General features: G+C 36.2%; 1 protein-coding gene across 1 annotated transcript; it reads right to left on the bottom strand.

Annotated features, from left to right (window-relative positions):
- Window positions 1–17,858: 17,858 nt before the first annotated feature.
- On the bottom strand, window positions 17,859–18,797 carry LOC100356344 (olfactory receptor 4C46-like). Its single transcript, XM_017349619.3, has one exon. The coding sequence runs from the start codon at window positions 18,795–18,797 to the stop codon at window positions 17,859–17,861; it is 939 nt and encodes a 312-aa protein (XP_017205108.3).
- Window positions 18,798–22,155: the final 3,358 nt, after the last annotated feature.

The raw sequence follows: 22,155 nt of genomic DNA, 5'->3' as shown, positions 1-22,155 counted from the left end.
TGAATCAGTGAAGTAAAAATGGTTAAGAAAGATGGGGGTACAAAGCTTACTAAGAAAATAATGGCAGACAACTTTGTTAATTTGGAGAAAGATTACTTGGGTAATGCATTCATTGAAAGAAATAGTGGCCTTCATTGAAAGAGCATGCACAATCATTCCAGGAGTATGGAACTAGGAAGTGGGTAACAGATAAGGATAAGTAGAAAAGGAAGAAGTATATCGGACTCCCAAGTGCCCAGCTGATCCTGATGGTAGCAATAATCAGCAAGTTATCCAACAATGTTCCCAAAAAGAAAAGCAAAAATGCAATGAACATTATTGTCTTTCTAAAAGGATCCTGTGTCAACCCTAGCAGAAATAACTCAATCATATTATTACTCAGCTTCATGGCTTCACGAATGAGGAGATGGAATGAGTGTGAAGTGGTTTATTTGCAAAACACAATGCATTTGATTTAATTATTTTCTGTGAAATTATGGCATATTTTAAGCAAATGAAGTCATGGTGCTCTTAGAGATTACTGAATATGTAAAGCAACAGTAAATATTACTCATTGAGTAATTCTGGTTACGTTTTCTTAGTAAATTATCTAAACAAGCTTGCTTTGCCAATTTTAAAAGGTTTCTTTAGCGTTAATTTTTGAGATGCTATATTTTAAATTTGCATCATAAGAATTAATACTATGCTGAATGTGAAGTTTCACAAGTATAAAGTGAGAAAACCCCAGTTTAATGGGAACTAATATACATTAAATGTTTAAATAATCACAGATAATTAACACTATAGCAGCATAACATTCTTAACTGCATCATAGAATATTATGGGTCACAAAAAAGATTGTAAATTTGTTATCTTTCTGCTACAAATACAACCACTTTTTAGTTTTGACATGATCTGATTAATTTTACCACTTTTATGTTTGTAAAGTTAAGAAATATGGCTTCATTTTATTGTCCTTCATCTTTTTCATATTAAAGTCTTAGGGTTCATCTCTTAAAGGTGTCAGTTAGAACTCAAAAGGCTTGGCAACTCATGACAAGAGCCTAGGGTGATTATTGATGTCATAAATAAGAGTGTCTATTTGCTAAGTCAACAATAGGAGTCACTGTGCACTTAATCCTCATGTAGGATCTCTGTCCTTAATGTGTTATACAATGTGAATTAATGCTATAACTAATACTCAAACAGTATTTTACACTTTGTGTTTTGGTGTGGGTGAAAACTGTTGAAATCTTTACTTAATTTATGCTAAATTGATCTTCTGTATATAAAGAGAATTGAAAATGAATCTTGATGCGAATAGAATGGGAGAGGGAGCGAGAGATGGGAGGGTTGTGGGTGGGAGGGAAGTTATTTGGGGGGAAAAGGCATTGTAATCCATAAAGTGTACTTTGGAAATTTATATTTATTAAATAAAAGTTAAAAAAAGAGGCATGGTAATGAGTAACTGACTTCATTCATTTTGCCTTGATTCTGTTCAAATTCAATGATTATTAATTTTTAAATGTAATTTTCAACAGATTTCTTTTCCAAATTTGAAAATAAAAACTGACATGAGGTTTGCTTTCCAAAATTAGACTGTTCTCCAAATTTTCTATGCAAAGTGATGTTGGAAGGAACATTTTGGAAAGTAAAAATATGGACTAAATTTTCATGTCTTAAGTATAAAATATTAACAACAACAAGAGTCACTGTGTACTTACTCCTTATGTGGGATCCTTAATGTGTTGTCCAATGTGAATTAATGCTGTAACTAGTACTCAAACAGTATTTTACACTTTATGTTTTTGTGTGTGGGTGAAAACTGATGAAATCTTTACTTAATATATACTAAATTGATCTTCTGTATATAAAGAGAATTGAAAATGAATCTTGATGTGAATGGAATGGGAGAGGGAGCAGGAGATGGGAGGGGTGCGAGTGGGAGGGAAGTTATGGGGGGAAAAGCCATTGTAATCCATAATCTGTACTTTGGAAAATTATATTTACTAAATAAAAGTTTAAAAAATCAAAAAAGAAATGTGTGATTTGGGGTAAGAATATTGAACTGTAAGGTAACTGAGTCTTTATACCTTAATCAGCACAACAAACTCATTTTTCTTTGTTCATTTAAGAGAGCCATCTGTCATAAATATTGATATTTGAAAAATAACTAGGAATTGAAAATAAGAAAATGTGAAATCTCTCTGTTTCCACTTATCTATGATTTTGGCCACCCATTGTGTGTAGTTTCATATAGTGTTATCAGTATTATTAATGTTCTCATTTGCAGGATAAGCTTATTTCTTATTTTCTTTTCACTTGAACATATAGTTTTAAGATAAAATAAGAAAATAAAACATAAGAAGAAACATAGGATTATTTAGCATGGTGATAACTACATGTCTTTTAAAATTATTTAATCAAGAGCTTCGGAATTAGCTCCTCAGCATCACTTGCAGTTTTGAGGTCCATTTCAAACTACACGAGTTTCAGATAAACATACTACTTAATCATCTATTTATGGACATCTTTCAGAAACGTTCCATGGGGCCCCTCAGTACATTTTAAGGTTTCCTTTTGACTCTTCAATGAAATTATTTTATTTTGTAATTTACAGTGTCGTGAGATTGAGAAAAGAGACCAAATGGTTCTCAAATCAATGAGTATTTATTGATCTGTTATAATCTGAGTAAATTCAAGATGTGTCAGTAGCATAAAGAAAGTTAGTAAATACTTCTGGTGGGATTTGGAATAGAAAGATAGAGTACAGAATTAAAAATAGACCAGTGCAGGGTATTCAAAATCATCTTGCCCTCTGCCTCTTTCCAGTAATGCCTTTCCAACTCTAACTGGCTCCACCTTCTGGTAAAACAGGATAGTGCAGCTGAGAAATATACCCTATGTGGCTGTCATTTACTGCTCGTGACAAGGAAATCCTCTCTCCTGCTTTCCAAAGGCTTTCTTTGTAGCTCTTCATATAACAGTACATATTACTGTTTACTGCGTAAGAATGTATGGCGTTAGTTTTAATTCCCAGAATAAGAATACGGGCAAACTAAACGTTTTCAGGATATTATTCCCTGGGCCGGCACCTTGGCGCAGTAGGTTTATCCTCTGCCTGCGGTGCCGACATCCCATGTGGGCACCGGTTCTAGTCCCAGCTGCTCCTCTTCCAATCCAGCTCTCTGCTATGGCCTGGGAAAGCAGTAGAAGATGGCCCAAGTCATTGGGCCCCTGCACTCGCATGGGGGACCAGAGAAGCTCCTGGTTCCGGATCGGCACAGCTCTGGCCGTGGCAGCCATTTGGGGAGTGAACCAGTGGATGGAAGACCTTTCTCTCTGTCTCTCCCTCTCATTGTCTGGAACTGTACTTCTCAAATAAATAAATAAAATCTTTTTTTAAAAAAAGCATATTATTCCCACACTTCAAATTAAAGGCCTTCTATAAGTGGGCATCCAGTAACTGTCTTTAAATTCTGCATTCTGCCCTGCCTCTGAAATATAATAGCGTTTATCTCATTGTTTTACTCTGATCTTATTATAAAACCCATTCAGATCATCAATTTACTGACACTTTCTATCTATACAATATGTTGGAGAGACAAACATGATCCTGGTTTATAACTTTAGGCATAAAACAAAGCGAAAACTACACAGAAACCTGAGATTTATTTTTACAATAATCTCGTAAATCATTTCTACAATATAGAGTAGTGTGTATATATGTGTGTATATATATATATATATATATATAGTATATATCCTATATAATGAGGGAAAATTCATTTGGTAAGAATTTGGACTCCAAAACATGTAAGAAACTCAAGTCTACAGCAATAAAGCAAGCAGCCTGTAGAAAAACTGAGCACATGACCAGAACAGACATTTCTCAAAAACAGACATAACAATGGCCAACAAGTATGTGAAAGCATACTCACCATCAATAATAATGAATGGAATGAACACCCAACCGCCATGAGTTATTATATCATACTTGCTTGGATGAAAAATATAACAAGTATTGGTGAAAATGTGAAGAAATTAAGATCCAATTTTACACTGGCAGGAATGGTAGCACACTATGGAAAGTGTGAATTGTCCTAAAAATAAAGTTATATATTTTCTAGCAATCCCACATATAAATATGCATTGAAATATTATATACATAATTGAATATTATATATAATTGAAATGAAATATCAAAGAGGTAGCTGTCCTCCCATCTTATGTGCAACATTATTCACAATAACCAAGATAAAAAATAATTGAGTAAGCAGCTGACTGTAGGGCCAACTCTGTGGTCAGTAGGTTAAGACACAGCTTACAATGCTTCATCCAATATCACAGTGCAAGTTGGAGTCCTCAGAAGATAGTAGAAGATTGATTGTACAAGTACTTGTTTCCCACTCACCAAGGATGGCAATGAGGATGGGGTTCCTGGATCCTAGCTTCTATCTTACTCAGTCCTATGTCTGTGATTGTTTCAACAGTGAATTAACGGAGGATTCCCTCTCTCTCTCTCTCTCTCTCTCTTTCTTTTTCTCTCTCCCTCTATCTCTTTCACACGTATATACACACTCACACCCATTCTTTCTCTCTTATGACCATTTTCATTTTGTGATTATTTGCTTTTAGACTTTCATAGAGCATTTTAGTTTCAAAGAAAAATTAAATTTAACATGTGGAAGGTTTCTTTTTTAAAAAAAATTATTTATTCCAGCTGAAAGTCAGAGTTACACAGAGAGAGAAGGCAGGAGAGATAGAGAGAGAGAGAGAGGTCTTCCATCCACTGGTTCACTCCCAAACTGCCGCAATGGCAGGGGCTGTGCCCTTCTGAAGCCAGGACCTTCTTTCAGGGCTCCCACGTGGGTGCAGGGGCCCAAGAACTTGGGCCATTTTCCACTGCTTTCCCAGGCCACAGCAGAGAGCTGGATCAGAAGTGGAGCAACAAGATCTCAAACCGGCACCAATATGTGATGCCAGCACCGCAGGTGGTGGCTTTACCCACTGTGCCACAGCGCCGGGCCCTGGAAGGTTTCTATACACATTTCATTTCCAAACATGCTTGGCCTTCTCCACTATCAATATGCCACCCCTCAGTGATCCAATTGATACATACAATGCATCTTTATTGACACATCATTGTCACTCCGAGTCTATAGTCTACATTTGCGTTTTGTCAGTATTGTCAATATTATGAGTTTTGAAAAATGTACAAAATGGAGTAATCTGGAAAACATCATGCTGAGTGAAATAAGCCAGTCCCAAAGGGACAAATATCATACGTTCTCCCTGATTGATGACAACTAACCGAGCACGAAAAAGAAAGCCTGTTGAAGTGAAATGGAGACTATGAGAAACGGTGACTTGATCAGCCCTTGCCTTGACTGTTGATGAACAACTTAATACATTATCCCTTTTAGTATTTTTTTGTTCTACTTAATATTATTGGTTGAATTCTGTAATTAATACAAAATTATTCTTAAGTGTTGAAACTTAAATGAAAAGTGATCCCTGTTAAATATAAGAGTGGTAATAAGAGAGGGAAGAGATGTACAGTTTGGAACATGCTCAATCGGACTTGCCCCAAATGGTAGAGTTAGAAACATACCAGGGGATTCCAATTCAATCTCATCAAGGTGGCATGTACCAATGCCATCTCACTAGTCCAAGTGATCAATTTCTGTTCACAATTGATCACAATGATAGGTCTAAGAGTCAAAGGGAACACATAAACAAGACTAGTGTCTGCTAATACTAACTGATAGAATCAAAAAGGGAGGGAACCATCCAACATGGGAAGTGGGATACACAGCAGACCCATAGAATGGCAGATGTCCTAAACAGCACTCTGGCCTCAGAATCAGCCCTTAAGGCATTCGGATCTGGCTGAAGAGCCCATGAGAGTATTTTAGGCATGGAAAGCCAAGACACTCTGGCAAACAAACAAACAAACAAACTAACAAAAAAACCGAAATGAAAGATCTCTGCGAGTGAGATCCCAGTGAAAAAACACGTCATCAAAGAAGGAGGTACCTTTCTCTGAAGGGAGGAGAGAACTTCCACTTTGACTACGACCTTGTCAAAATATGATCAGAGTCAGTGAACTCAGGGGGCTTCCATAGCCTTGGCAGCTCTTGACAAGAGCCTAGGGTGATTACTGAGGCCATAAACAAGAGTGTCAATTTGTTAAGTCAACAACAGGAGTCACTGTGCACTTACTCCTCATGTAGGATCTTTGTCCTTAGTGTGCTGTACATTGAGATTTAATGCTATAACTAGTACTCAAACAGTATTTTTCACTTTATGTTTCTGTGTGGGTGCAAACTGTTGAAATCTTTACTTAATATATGCTAAACTGATCTTTTGTGTATAAATAAAATTGAAAATGAATCTTGATGTGAATGGAAGGGGAGAGAGAGTGTGGGGTGAAAGGGACGTTATGGGGGGAAAGCCATTGTAATCCATAAGCTGTACTTTGGAAATTTATATTCATTAAATAAAAGTTAAAAAAAGAAATACTATTTTCAAGGTCAAAAGAAAAGAAAAATGTACAATGCCTCTATCTAATTTAATTTCAATGTCCTAAAATTCCTCAGTGAACTATGTTCTTCCCTTCCTGCCCCCAATCACTCTAATAAATTTTTTTACTGTTTTCATAGTTCTATATTTTCTAAAATCTCAGAAAGTTGGAACCATACATTAGGCAATGTTTATTTAGGTTGGATTATTTCACTTACTTTTATTCATCTAAGTTAATTCCATGTCTTTTCAAGGCTCCACAGCTCAACTCTTTATAATGATAAAGTGATGTTTTTATATCCTAAAAAAATCTGTTATAAATTTGAAAGATCGTAAGTTGAACCATCATAAATCCAGATGCTCCTCTACTTATGATGGTGTTTGATCCTTATAAAATTATTTTTGAGAAAAAAAATTAAGCGGAACCATTTTAAGTCAAAGATCATCTGTATACTACTTCATTATCTGTATGTCACAGACTACATGCACTCATTAACAAAGAACATCATAGAGCAATGATAGACATCCATGCATGGTTTTGCATGGATATGGTTTCAGCTCATTTTGTTGGATACCAAGCAGCATGATTTCTGGACCAGAGGGTAAGTGTACGTGTGCTAGTTTAAGAAAGTTTCAGTTTCCCAAGGTGTACCATTTTTCATTACCAGCAGCAACTTGTAAGTGTCCCAGTTGTTTCAAATATCTCCATGCATTTGTGTGGTTGAGTGGTTTTATTCTGATTGTTCTAATAGGCTGTAGCAGTAACTTCTATTGTTTTAATTTGAAGATCCTTAGTGCATACAATATTGACGATATCTTTATATGCCTATTTGCTCATTATGTGTTCTCTACCAATTGTACTATTTTAAATCACTTTATTTTTGAATACTGTCTTCCAAAAGTGTATGTGCAAACTATCATGGAAAATCAAGGAGAGAGAAAGATAGAAAAGGACTTGAGAGGAGGATAACATCACTAAGTGTTCAGTAATCCAATCTGTTAACAAAATTTGTACTTACAACACTTCAATAAGCACTTGGGCCATCTTCTGCTGCTTTCCAAGGCACATTAGTAGGGAGCTGGATTGGAAGTGGAGGAACTGGGACTCAAACCACACTCCGATAGGGGATGCCAGAGTTTCAGGTGGCAGCTCAGCCTGCTGTGTCACAACTCTGGCCCCATATCTTTCTTATTGTTGAACATCATTTATAAGATACCAATCTATAATGATGCTCATTTCACCCAACTTATACTTGCTGCACAACTAGACAAATATTTCTCTCTTCCCTTCACATTGGGGATATTTAAAGTTGATAATGCAATGCGTGAAACGCCTGGCACATGTGCCTCAAATACTCCTTTTTTACATTTTTAAGTGACACCAAATGTGCTTGACATTCCAATAAGTTTTATTTAATTCCATTAAAATAACACTAAAATATTTTGTTAAATTTTATTTCTCATAATAATTATAGATTAAAGACTCTGAGTGTGCAGTAAAATGCTGTTAGTAATACGTGTTTCATAGTGGAAACTATTTAGCTATTTACTTTAAAATCCATTTATGATGCATGTAGCACACATTAAATTTGACAATGATTTTCAAACTTTATAAATACCATCTACTTAAATGGACAAGCCAATATGGAACAGGAATTCTATTCATTTCTGATTCACACACTAATAATTGGGCCTAACATTTCATATACTTTTCCTAAGTTACAAGTCTATAATGAGAAGAGCCTACATTGGAATTAAAGTTTTTAGATCTCATACTCTTAATTATTATATTCTCCAATTCACCATAAAGCTAAAATAGTTCAATTCATGATTATTGCCTCAACATCCCAATATTTTCTCTTTTTTGGGCCATCGTAAAATGTTTGAATTAAGAGATAAAGTACAGAGGCAATAATTACTGACATATAGAACTGGCATAAAACCATAATTCTGATAAGCAAAGTAAAAACAAACTAACTAAAACCCCAAAAGAAAACAAATAAAAAATTTAAATAAGTTTTTTCTTCTACTTTTCAATTTCTCATCTGGGAAAATAATACCTAACTTTGACTATTTTAGTGAGATATCACATGGGTGTTAAAGTCATAAGTCTTGGACACATTAGATACCCAACTTAGTCCTAAAATGCAGGAATAATTAGGATCTATCATTTATCTTTTAGATCAGTCACACATAGGGGGGTTAGTCACTTCAACTTTATCTTTTGGATATATATATATATATATATATATATATATATAAGTGTCTTTTACATTATGGAATAATTTTAATTCATTTCCCCACATTTATTTCAAATGTAAAAGTTTATTCATTTGGGAGGAAGAATAAGATGGAAGGAAAGAGAGAGAGAGAGGGCACAAGAGAGAGCTGCTATTCATTGGTTTACTCCTCAAATGCTTAGGGGTTAGGCCAGGTCAAAGCTAAGGACCAAGAATCCAATTCTGGTTCTCCCATATGATTGGTAGAGATCTTAATATTGGGCCATCATCTGTTGCCTCCCAGTGTGTTAATTAGCAGAAAGCTGGGTTAGTGAATGATGCCAGAATTTGAACCCAGACACTCTGCCATGTGTTACAGGTGTCCCATCCCAGGTCAACCACTAGTTCAAACGCACAAAACTTTCCAAGTTTTCAAGAACTACATAGCTACTTCTCATTCTGTTTTCTGATCTGGATTTAGTCATTTACAATTTTCTTATTTCTTTCATTCATCCTATTTCCAACTATTCCTCTGAAATGTAAATCTGCATAAAATCTATATAAGATATATATATATATATATATATATATATAGAGAGAGAGAGAGAGAGAGAGACAAAGAAAAAGGTCTTCCTTTTTCCATTGGTTCACCCCTGCAAATGGCCACTCACAGCCTGTGAGCTGCACAGATCCGAAGCCAGAAGCCAGGTGCCTCCTCCTGGTCTCTCATGCGGGTGCAGGGCCCAAGCACTTGGGCCATCCTCCACTGCCCTCCCGGGCCACAGCACAGAGCTGGACTGGAAGAGGAGCAACCAGGACAGAATCCGACGCCCCAACCGGGACTAGAACCTGGTGTGCTGGTGCTGCAGGCGGAGGATTAGCCAAGTGAGCCATGGCACCGGCCAAGATATATCTCTTGCTCTCTCTTGTTATTTTTATAATGGAGAGTAGGCAAGTTTTGTGATTAAATCATCACATTTCCATTTTCTGCTAAATATATATCTCTACATCTGCATGGCGGATCAACTTTTGGACTCTCATTTTCTTTTTGCCCTGGAAAACAAAAATAAATGAATACACACAAACTTTATTTTATGGAGTTGGTTTTAGAGTTATTTTTGTTAGGAGATATGGCTAGAATTGGTAAGATTTTACCATTCATTAATGAGGAAAATGATTAAAAATTAAATGGGGTCTTGTCACAGTCACTAATGATACATGTACTTTAATAACTGAAAGCCATTTTAAGGTGCACAATTTAACACACAATCTGCACTTCAAAGCAATGGCTAATAATCTGTTCTGCTCACTTTGGGTGTTAATATACATTGGCAATTCCATATTGTGAATCTGTACAACTCCTTTATTAGGACAGCTTGAATACAAAGAAAGTGGATTTCTGCAGCAATAATAGGTTCTACTAAGTAAAGAGAAATGTCATACTTTCTGAATTTCTATAGAAATTTCATTTATTTCAGTGATATCTAGCTTTTTTTTCAAGTTTCAAATATTTTATTTTCTTATTCATACAGTATGAAGTTTTCTAAAGATATCTAGCTTTTAAATACAACTGATTATTCCACTTTGGTGTCAAATCAGTTTCTACTCTTCTGCTTTTCAATCACAGATGATATGTTTTATCTCTAGCATATTTAAGTTGTTAAATTTAATTTAACTGGCATCTATTATTTTACTTCCCAATTTCTTAGATTCTTAGACTTCTGGTGTTGAAATTCAAATACACTAATCACATAAATTGCTGAATATCTCAAGGCTTTGTAGTAACACATTTAAAACTATCTAGTAAATAATATGTTAATTATCTTAGTATCCAAAAGAAACTATAAGGAAACATTAGCATAGATTATCATTATATAAGAAATGATTTTGATACAAAATTATGGGATTTGTCATATTATCTAGTGATAAAATGGAACAGGTGGCCTCAATGTTGAATGTTAAGGAAGAAGCTCAATAGTTTATTTGAGATATGTTATAGAAGTATTCAAATATAATCTAGAATTGGGTGCACATTGTTTATGGTTTCTGAAGTATTGAAGAATTTTGATTATATAAATGTCTTTTCTTTATCAAACCAAAGTGTAAATAAAGTTGGAGGTGTAGTACACAGTTAAAAGTGCTAAAAGTGAGCTCTCATGAAAACTAAGAGCCGTTTTGAATAATTTAGAGATGCTAACAGTTTCTCGTAAGAAACTGAGAAAAAACTGAGAACTATACATTATCTCATGAGACACCAAGAGATGAGATTAAAATGGAAAAAATGAGAAAGAGAGAGTGAAAGAATGACTGGCATATATCAAAAAATTTCTTTATCTTTCAGCATTACAGCTAAACATCAGGTAATTAGATAGTGAACTCTAGGTGCTCCAAAATGGCTGAAGTTTTCAAAGGAATTTTTATTACATATATTCTTGGGTCTCTTACACCTAGTTTCAAGTAACATAAAATGAGCTAATATTCACTCACACATATCTAACACTGATTAAATTATGCATCCTTTTGCATTCATGTTCAAAATAATAGCACTGCCAAAAACGTATGTATGCATGCACAAAAATGATAAAACAAATTTAGATAACAAATGACAGACAAAAGCATATTTTCTTCAGATATAAATGGATTTGAGACATCAATCTTTTGGTTTTTTATTTGACAGATAGAGTTATAGACAGTGAGAGAGAGAGACAGAGAGAAAGGTCTTCCTTCCATTGGTTCACCCCTCAGATGGCTGCAATGGCACTGCTGGACTGCAAGAGGAGCAACCAGGACTAGAACCTGGCGCCCATATGGGATGCCAGTGCCACAGGAGGAGGATTAACCAAGTGAGCCGCGGCTCCAGACCCCGAGACATCACTTAAAAAGAGAGATTGAATGAACAATGGGAAATGTTGCCAAGCAGGCTCCGCTATCATGTGGTTTCCAAAACCATCCAATTACAGCCTGTTGCCAGGCAGTTTCTGCTGCCAGTGGCCATACTGACATGGCCTTCTCATTCTACCACAGGAAACTATACATTTTTTATGATTTTTATGATTAAATTTTGACTTTTATTCACACAGCCTAGAATTTTTCTGCTTGTACAGATCAAGTAAGGGTTTAGTAAGCTTCCTGTTTCACATCTGGGAATACCATAGCCAAACAGTCAAAGCCACTAATCTGCTCAATTTAGTTTAGATTGATTATTGCTTTAACTTTCTTATTCATTTTGGTAACCAAACCCACAATGCCTTTGGAGGATTGAGTGTTGCCACCACATTTCTGTTATCCTGGAAGCCAATTACTCTTGCTGAATTTAGGTTTCCCAATTCAGTAACCACAGTACCCACTGTAAAGTCTGGTCTACCAGGAAGAGTAAGCATGGAACACTTCAAGGATGCCAGGTGTCCTTTTACGAGTTGTTTTTCACAGTCATGATGAAGGTAATATCCTTTAGACTCTCCTGGATTGTGTAAGTACATCTTAAATCATAATAGCACCTTAACATTCCACTTTCTCTAAGTGTTCCTAATGTTTAGACTGAGCGAAGCTCAGCATTTTAGTACTCTCAGAGCAGACTAACTTACAGCCCTTCTTTCCACCAAGGAACCATTCATATCCCTTTTTAACTTTTAGACCAGCAACATTCAATGAAGAATCTTTACTTAACTGAACCCATATCAATAAAGTCATCCATGATTATGTATGACCCTTATTATCCTTTATCACATGTTCTTGGTTCTCAGTCTTTGTAATTTAGAGTATAAAGCACCTACTTATAGGTCACACTTAGTGTAATCCTACCAATACTTCAGTCTAGTGGGTCCTAGAGAGATTCAGCACTTTTGTCAGGGTAATAAAGGAAAGTTAATACAGTTTCCTAGGGTGATGGAGAGTTATTCCTTCAGGTGGGGAGAGAGAACACTCACACTGGTGGAAGGAGGGCACTTCCTTGAGGGATGTAGAAGCCGCTTTCACTGACAGAGAAGATGCATCTATCTATGTTGCGTCTTCTCAGTTCTCTCCTCTATCCAGTTTCCAAGTCAGAATATGGATTTTATTCGTGATCCCCCTCTGTCTTGATCTTCACTCTATCTCAATTGTTCTTCTTACAACTTGTGAATAATGTAGGAACTTTCTCTTTCTCCTCAGGTGTCAGTTTGGGCTAACTAGATGCAGAACCTGAGATGATGACATATGAGAGAAGGAACTGCAGGAAGCTGACTGTGGTGGGATCAGGAAGACGGTAGTCATAACTGAAGTCTGTCGGAGCCTTGGGAGCTCTGGAGTGTACATTACACTATAGGACTGACCCCATCAGGATACAAGGGACCAGACTTTTTGACCCATATGTCAGGCATCCACAGGTACTTCAGGGGCCCTGAGGTGGTGTATATAATTCCTCAACTGAGGCAGCTTTCATTTTCTTTGGTGAAATTGTTCAGAGAAGAGTGGGTCTGTGAGCTATTAGAAGCCTTGACTCACAGCATGCGGGGCTTTAGTGCATGGGCCAGATGGAGGCGACACACTCTGCATCCTCACTAGCAGGACCAGAGTTCAAACCTCTAGCTTTTCACCTTCAAATCATTCAATAAACATCTTCTCTCCTACTGCTAGCTTTTCCTCCTTCATACTACATTGTAGGTAGAGTTCTCATTCTCAAAAGCAACTGCATTACCCTCTTGCTTAAACATACTTCCAGTCTTTCCCCCCATAGTCTTTATCCTGAAGCCTTCACAAGATGAGACTCTTACTCATCTTCACTTTTCTTATATTTCCAGTCTCTCCTTAAAATTTTTTTTAAACTTTTATTTAATGAATATAAATTTCCAAAGTACAGCTTATGGATTACAATGGCTTCCCCCCCATAACGTCCCTCCCACCCACACTCTCCCCTTTCCCACTCCCTCTCCCCTTCCATTCACATCAAGATTCATTTTCGTTTCTCTTTATAAACAGCAGATCAGTTTAGCATACATTAAGTAAAGATTTCAACAGTTTGCTCCCACACAGAAACATAAAGTGAAAAATACTGTTTGAGTGCTAGTGATAGCATTAAATCATAATGTACAGCACACTAAGGCCAAAGATCCTACATGAGGAGTAAGTGCACAGTGACTCCTGTTGTTGACTTAACAAATTGACACTGTTGTTTATGGCCTCAGTAATCACCCTAGGCTCTTGTCATGAGCTGCCAAGGCTATGGAAGCCCCTGAGGTCACTGACTCTGATAATTTTTAGACAAGGCCATAGTCAAAGTGGAGGTTCTCTCCTCCCTTCAGAGAAAGGTACCTCCTTCTTTGATGACCCGTTCTTTCCACTGGGAGCTCACTCGCCAAGATCTTTCATTTAGTGTTTTTTTTTTTTTTTTTTTTTTTTTTCCCAGAGTGTCTTGGCTTTCCATGCCTAAAATACTCTCATGGGCTTTTCAGCCGGATCCACATGCCTTAAGGGCTGATTCTGAGGCCAGAGTGCTGTTTAGGACATCTGCCATTCTATGGGTCTGCTGTGTATGTCACTTCCCATGTTGGATCGTTCTCTCCCTTTTTTATTCTATCAGCTAGTATTTGCAGACACTAGTCTTGTTTATGTGATCCCTTTGGTTCTTAGTCCTATCATTATGATCAATTGTGAACAGAAATTGATCATTGGAACTGGTGAGATGGCATTGGTACATGCCACCTTGATGGGATTGAATTGGAATCCCCTGGTATGTTTCTAACTCTACTTTTTGAGGTAAGTCAGCTTGAGCATGTCCCGAATTGCACATCTCTTCCCTCTCTTATTCCCACTCTTATATTTAACAGTGATCACTTTTCAGTTAAGTTTCAGCACTTAAGAAGAATTGTGTAATGATTACATTATTCAACCAAAAGTATTAAGTAGAACAAACAAAAAAAATACTAAGAGGGATAACATATTAAGCTGCTCATCAACAGTCAGGGTGAGGGCTGATCAAGTCACCGTTTCTCCTAGTGTTCATTTCACTTTAACAGGTTTTCTTTTTGGTGCTCAGTTAGTTGTCACCTATCAAGGAGAACAAGTGGTTTTTGTCCCTTTGGGATTGGCATATTTCACTCAGCATAATGTTTTCCAAATTCCTAGCAGGGATCACTTTTCAGTTAAAAAAATTTTAATTACTTACATATTTTAAAGGACTATAGTAAAATACTTCAACATTTAGTGTAATAACATCAAATCCATCTTCCTCTTCCCCATTTCCTTATATTTTCTTTGTGTTTGGAGCCTACAAGCTCCTCTTTCAGTTTTTTATACAAAAATATATTGTATTAACATGAACTATAGCCATTCTGTTTGTGTACAGCGCAACACTAGAATTTATTTTTCAACCTCCCTCTAGCCTCTCTACCCTACTCTTTCTGCCCTCCATAATCACCACTTTTGGTTTGAATTGACTTTTTGAAACAAACTAACACAAAAGAGATAGAACAGGTGGTACCTGTCTTTTTGTGTCTTGATTATTTTACTTAGCATAATGATCTCCAGGTCCACCTACTTGGCTACAATATCAGGATCACATTATTTTTATGATTGAATAATAATTCATTGTGCATATATAGCACATTCTCTCATGTCTTATCCTTACACTTCCTTAATGTCCAGCTTTGTACCTGATAAACAATAAGATTTCTTTTTTCTTTTTTATTTTTTTGCCAGAGTTAGACATGAGAGAGAGGCAGAGGGAAAGGTCTTCCTTCCGTTGGTTCACCCCCCAAGTTGCTGCCACGGCTGGCATGCTGCGCCGATCCGAAGCCAGGAGCCAGGTGCTTCCTCCTGGTCTCTCTTGCGGGTGCAGGGCCCAAGCACTTGGGCCATCCTCCACTGCACTCCCAGCCACAGCAGAGAGCTGGCCTGGAAGAGGAGCAATCGGGACAGAACTAGCGCCCCAACTTGGACTAGAACCCAGGGTACTGGCGCTGCAGGCAGAGGGTTAGCCAAGTGAGACGCGGCACTGACCAACAATAAGGTTTCAATAAACTGTTGTTGAATGAATAGCTGAATGAACCACCATCATGTGGAACTGATGTGGCTTCTTGCATGCACTGTTGCTCTTGGCTTTGTTTTAACATCCCTCTGACAGGAATCCTCTGTTCCCACCTCATGTCTGTTCACTTTACTGATCCCTGTTTATCCTCTGAGAACCAATTTTTTAAACACTTTCCATCTTGGATCTCCTGTCCCAACACACGTACACCTACAAGGTTTCTGTTGAGTCTACCTCCAAAATGCATTCATATTACCCTGTCCATCTAACCCTTTACAACCTGAAGCAGTGGATTTCTGCTCCCAATCTGGCAGTCTCTCAATAGATCTTAAACTTTGTGAAGGCACAGCCTGTTTTTTTAAAATTCATCACTAACTCCTCAATATCCAGATTATCGACATGTCCAACACCTTGACTCAAAACCACACATTTACTAGTAAGTGAAGGATGGAGGAATTCAATTGAAGATAATCCTCCTAATTTTTTTGTGTGTGGTAAGAATAAATATATTTCAAAACATCTTTTAATGTGAAATGCAATCACAAAGAAACTGATTAACAGAAATATACAGTGAAAAGCCTACATTTATAGGATAAGTTTCTTGAGATGAAGAAAATGTCAAGATAAAGTATTGGCTCATTTGCTGGAGATCTGTTTCAAATTATTTCACATTTCTCAGTTTTTTTGGAAGCTTATTTATTTATTTATTGAATGGCAAAGTTACAGAGAGAGAGGGAGAGAGAGAGAGAGAGAGAGAGAGAATCTTCCATCTGCTGTTTCACTCCCCAAATGGCCAGGACTTGGCCAGGCCAAAGCCAGCATCCAGGAGGTTCTTGCAATTCTCCCATGTGGGTGCAGGAATTCAAGCACATGGGCCATCCTCTGCTGCTTTCTCAGGCACATTACCAAGGAGCTAGATCAAAAGTGAAGCAAAGTGGAGCAGTCATGACTAGACCCACTGTCCGTATAGGATGTCAGAATTGCAGGCAGTGACTTTTCCAACTATGCCACAGCACGAGTTTCGCATTTCTCAGTTTACATCCAACGAATGACACATTATTGTTTCTCTAACAGGTCAAGCTAGAATTCTGCTCAGAGTCTGAATCAGATAAAGGCAGAAAAAAATCCTTAATCAGCCCTTTTATACTATAAGTTTTAATTAATTTACTTATGTACCTTTGTAGATTTGTTTATATATTTAATATTTATCGGATGCCAGATGTTGCATTACTTTGTGGAAAATATTATTAGCTAGCAAGAAAGCACTTTATGGAACATGACTATTTATTTAACAAGTAGGAATTCAAACATTCAAATGTCCTTGTATTTGCATCACCATTCTTTCTGGTAGATTAGCAAAACAACTTCTGTGACATGAGGAAAAAAATTATTCTGATGCCCCAAGGGCATTTGGAAACATTGATGAATTCATTAATTCATTAATTCATTACCTAGAATTCAGATTTTAAATTTTCCACTGGTTTATAATACTTATAATACTTATAATGTATTTAGATATGTTACAGTTACTGGAAACCTATTAAGCAATTGTATGTAATAAACTAGTATTTACTGTGTCTATACACAGTCACTTGTTAAAAAGATAACTAATATTTTACTGAACTAATGTTTGCTACCATTATTTGCCCTTTTCTCATTATTGACTGGCAGCATATCATAGCAGGTAAGAGCATGGTCTAGAATATTAGTCATATTTTGGTTATTTGGTTATTGGTTCTAAAACAAGTTTGACATCATTTACTTTATTTCTCTTTCCTCACAGATAAAATGTAGGTAATAGGCGTGCTTACTGCTTTGGATTGTTTTTAAGATTACTGCTCAATAATCACATATTTTATTATTTATTTTATTATTACTAGAAAGTGCATAAATACATATCCATGGATGAAAATAGCAAGACTCAGTCTCACTTTAGTAAAATCTTCCAAATATGAAAAGTGATCCTGAGTAAAGTTTTCTCTCCTTTCTTGCACAGATCCCTGCTTCTCTCAATGAAGAATCTGCAAATCAAAGTTTTTTTTCTTTATACAACAAACATTTCTTGCCTAGACCATTTGAAATATTTTTCTGATCCTTTCCTCACTTTAATTAATATTGTACTTTAGCCATATTTATTTGTCACTGGAAATGGCTTTGCTGGTAAGCAATTTTCTAATAGCATTTTTCATCTGGGTATTTCTCAAAGTATATATTAAGGGATTTAGCATGGGAGTTATCATAGTGTAGAATATAGCAACTACTTTATCAAAGGAAAAAGCAGCCGCAGGGCTCATGTATACAATTATGCAGGGAACAAAGAATAAGACAACTACTATAATGTGGGAGACACAGGTGGAGAGGGCTTTCCGCCTTCCTTCCAAACTCTGGGTCCTTAGGGAGTGCAGGATGGCCACATAGGAGACCAACAAGAGAAGAAAGTTCAATAGACAGATGAACCCACTGTTAGCAGCAACAAAGAGTCCAAGAGTATGGGTGTCTGTACAGGCAAGATCGAGCAAAGGATTCAGATCACACATAAAGTGATCTATGATGTTAGGGCCACAGAATGGTAACTGGAAGATGAAGAGAATCTGTATGGTTGCATGAAGAAAGCCACCCACCCATGACACCCCTGCTAGGAGTCCACACACCCATTGGTTCATGATGGTTGTATAGTGCAAGGGCTTGCAGATGGCCACATAGCGGTCATAAGCCATCACAGTTAGCAGGATAACTTCAGCACCTCCAAAGAAATGTTCACCAAACACTTGAGTCATACATCCATTGAACATGATGGTCTTCTTTTCATGGAGTGAATCTGTGATCAGTTTAGGAGCATTGACAGAGGAATAGCAGGCATCAATAAAGGAGAGATAGGCCAGGAAAAAGTACATAGGGGACCTCAACAATGGACTGGCAGTGATGATGACCACAATGAGAACATTTCCTACCATGGAGATGATATAGATAAACAAAAACACAAAAAATATTATTTTCTGAATGTTTGGATTCTCTGTAAGCCCCAGTAGAACAAACTCAGTCACATTGTTCCTATTCTCCATGTATTTCATGTGAAAATTAATTAAATTACCTGAAAGAAAGATAATAAAATCTTTAATTTAGTAAGCTGACTCATAATCATAAATAATTCATTTTTGGATTCTGTTGAGTTGTGAGATCTTACAATATCTTTTTTCTGACAATGAAATACAGTGCTCTAAGTTCTTTAGGATTATTCAATTGCCTTCTGGGTGAACATTCTCCAAAGCATACGCTAGAAGAATTTTTCTCACACAAGGCAGGAGACCATCTGAGTATACTTGATTATCTGAAAAAAACTATAAGCTTTATTTGACTAGTAGGTTGTATGCATAGTGACAGCTAATCCCCCTTCCCAAAAATGAGGAATGCAATGATGGATAACGGATGCAATTGCCAAAGATGTTAATCTATAGAACCTTGTCACTGCTCAAGAAATGGGGAACCATTAAAGCTAATTGAGAATATGAGTGCAAAGATGACAAGGAATTTGAGGAAAGTGGAATCTTGGACATTAATCCAGTGAAGGTCTTTCTGTGTCTTGGATGAAGTGGATTAAGGTTTGCTAAGGTAGAGGATTGGGGGATAGAGAGACAGAAATTCTAGCCAAGAAACTGTGTAATACTGACATAAAAAGTGGAAAGGTTTCATGATGGAGATATAATGAAAGATACAAGACCAACTGAAGAATAATTCCTAACACTTGATGTCTATATTTATAACTTTATAATTGTAATAATAGAAAACGTTTAGTGATTACTTTGGGCTAGGTGCAGTACCAAGTGCTTTGCAGACATTATTCCTTTCAATATTTTACAACTTGGGTGGGTGACATCCCATTCATCTTACAAATAAGGAATTGGTCTTAGAGACTACTGTTTTTAGTTATAACAAAAAGGGAACATTAACAAATTTGCTAAACACTTAGTGTTTTCTAATCCTGTTTGTAGATACTTGGTGATTTAATCATGGATAGTAAGTGGCTACTCATATCATTTTTTATCCTTATTTTACTAGTAATATAAGCACAGCAACATTAAGAATCTTGCCCCAGAACAAGTAGCTAATAAAGGCAGAACCAAGAAAAAAATCTCAGGTTGTTTTGATTTACTGTTGCCTTCCAAAGTCTTAAACTATATTTTTTTCCAAATTCTTCTTATAATGTACATGATGCTTATTACAACATTGCTTCAATAACAAAGGTTAAATAGAAAGAAAAAAATCAAAATATCAGTTATGAGTCTGTTAAATGGCTAAGTAAATTAAAGTTTAGCAACACAATACAACACAACACAATACCGTGCAACTGTCTTAAATGAGGCAAAGATATTAACATCACTCTGATATTTACAGTAGGGAATATTGAAAACACATATTTAATAGTAAGGAATTTTCTATATAAAGTATTGTTTATACATTTAATGGACTATGGAGGAAAACTATGAAAAAATAAGTGAAAAATAGGATTCAATTCATTACCCTCTAATACACATGCATATAGAGCACAAAACTAATAAAATATCCCTCAATTCTAGCAGTGGTTATCCTCCATATAAGTAATGGTATAAACGTTTTTAGATGATTATTTATCCTTTCTGTTTTTATTGTTATATGGATCATATGTATTAGTAAGCATGGTGTTAACATTGCAAAACAGTGTCCTATTAATTACATAGTTTTTTATTAGATACTTACTGAATACCAGGCACTTGCTTTCACAGATGTTATCTCATGCAATTAAAAGGATAAAACAATGATTTAGCTATTTATAGAAGGAAAAATGGAACTCCAAAAATTAACTGTCTTTCCCAGAATTACATGTATAGAGAGGGACAGGACCAATGCGCCTCTCTAAGTGATCAGGTCGGCCCAGCCCATGTGATGACTTCCTGCACTTTCATTGGGCAGACCCCTCTACAATCCCTTTTCCCTCACAACTGCACATCTGCAATTTTCTATGGTTTTACAGGAATTGCCAGTTGTGTACTTAACATTGACATATATCCTACACTTTTACCACAAACAATGATGAGCTAGTAATCTTTTGAAGTGATCAGGATAATATACATATTTTAGCCTATTTCAAAGACATCTTTATCTGAAGCAACTTCATGAGGAGACATGTACAAATATAATGACATATTTCAACTTCCAAATATTAAGAAAATGTGTGGGTGTTTTTTGTATTCCTGGAAAGACCCCCTTAATTTTGCCTCTCAGTTATAGTTCCTCTCTCTCCAAATCCCTTCCAAATCAGATGCCCCAGACACTGCTGAAAAATTTTGAAAACAACTATTACAGAGATTAAATATATTAGTTTGAAAATCACAAATACAAGATTAGAATCCTGCTGCTACAATCCTAGTTCTTCTATTACCTGGGGTACAGATATTGACACTTCACACAATTGCTGCACTGTCAACATGAAAACAATAATACAACCTCACAGGTTGTTATGATAATTGATTAAGATAATGCATATGAACACATCCGCCATGGTGCTGGAGACACATGCAGAACTTTCATTTATTTATATAAGAGTGCATGGGCTCAGTAGGTAGGTAGAATTGACAGAGCAGGAACAAAGACAAACATTTATCTGTGCAATAAGTTCAAGAGGGAAGAATCACCTCCAAGTTCTTGTTAAAAAAGTTTTTTTGTTACAGAGGCTCATAACCTACTGCAACTGATCCCAGATTTCTGAGGTTGTATTAGACTAAACAGTTAATTATTTATGTCATTTAATAATAATATTTTGAGATTCTGTGTGTGAGAAGTTCATTTAAATTTTGCTTTCAGCTTCATGATTGTGTCAATAACAAAAGAAAATTTCTGGTATCAGGGAACTGGCTCTTACAAATTGCTTCATCCCTGAATCTCAGACTGTCTAGTAGTAAATTCAGTTAATTATGATTACTATCTTTTGAAAAATTGGGATGATAAAGGTAATGATTCCAGTATATAAAATATTAATCTTTAATAGGTATCAGCATTGTTAAAAAACTTACCTTAATAGTCTTAGATAATCCAGTGATGTTTGGGGGTATTCAGAAAAAATCTCATTTCCAGAGGGAACTCCTCTTGGAATACAAAACTTTCAAAATGAAAAATAGTATATACTTGCAAGAAGACTATTCATATAATTCAATATCAAGCTAGTAGTTGTTAAGGAAGAGTCTTTGTCAGTATGAATGCACCCTGCTAACCTAAAGACTGAATATGTTTTCATGAAAAATATTGATATTTGCAAGCATAATGTATTCACTTGGTACTTCGTGGAGAAGTCATCATTATGTTATTATGGTCCTTTTGGACAGAAGATAGAAAGTTCTGAGAGCCAAACGAATCACTCTCTCTGTAATGAAACTTGTTCCGGGGATGTGAAATATG

The sequence above is a fragment of the Oryctolagus cuniculus genome, chromosome 1 (assembly GCF_964237555.1).
Source record: "Oryctolagus cuniculus chromosome 1, mOryCun1.1, whole genome shotgun sequence".
Taxonomy (NCBI): domain Eukaryota; kingdom Metazoa; phylum Chordata; class Mammalia; order Lagomorpha; family Leporidae; genus Oryctolagus; species Oryctolagus cuniculus.
Note: the sequence above shows the minus strand (reverse complement) of the source record. Positions and strands in the feature narration are given on the sequence as shown.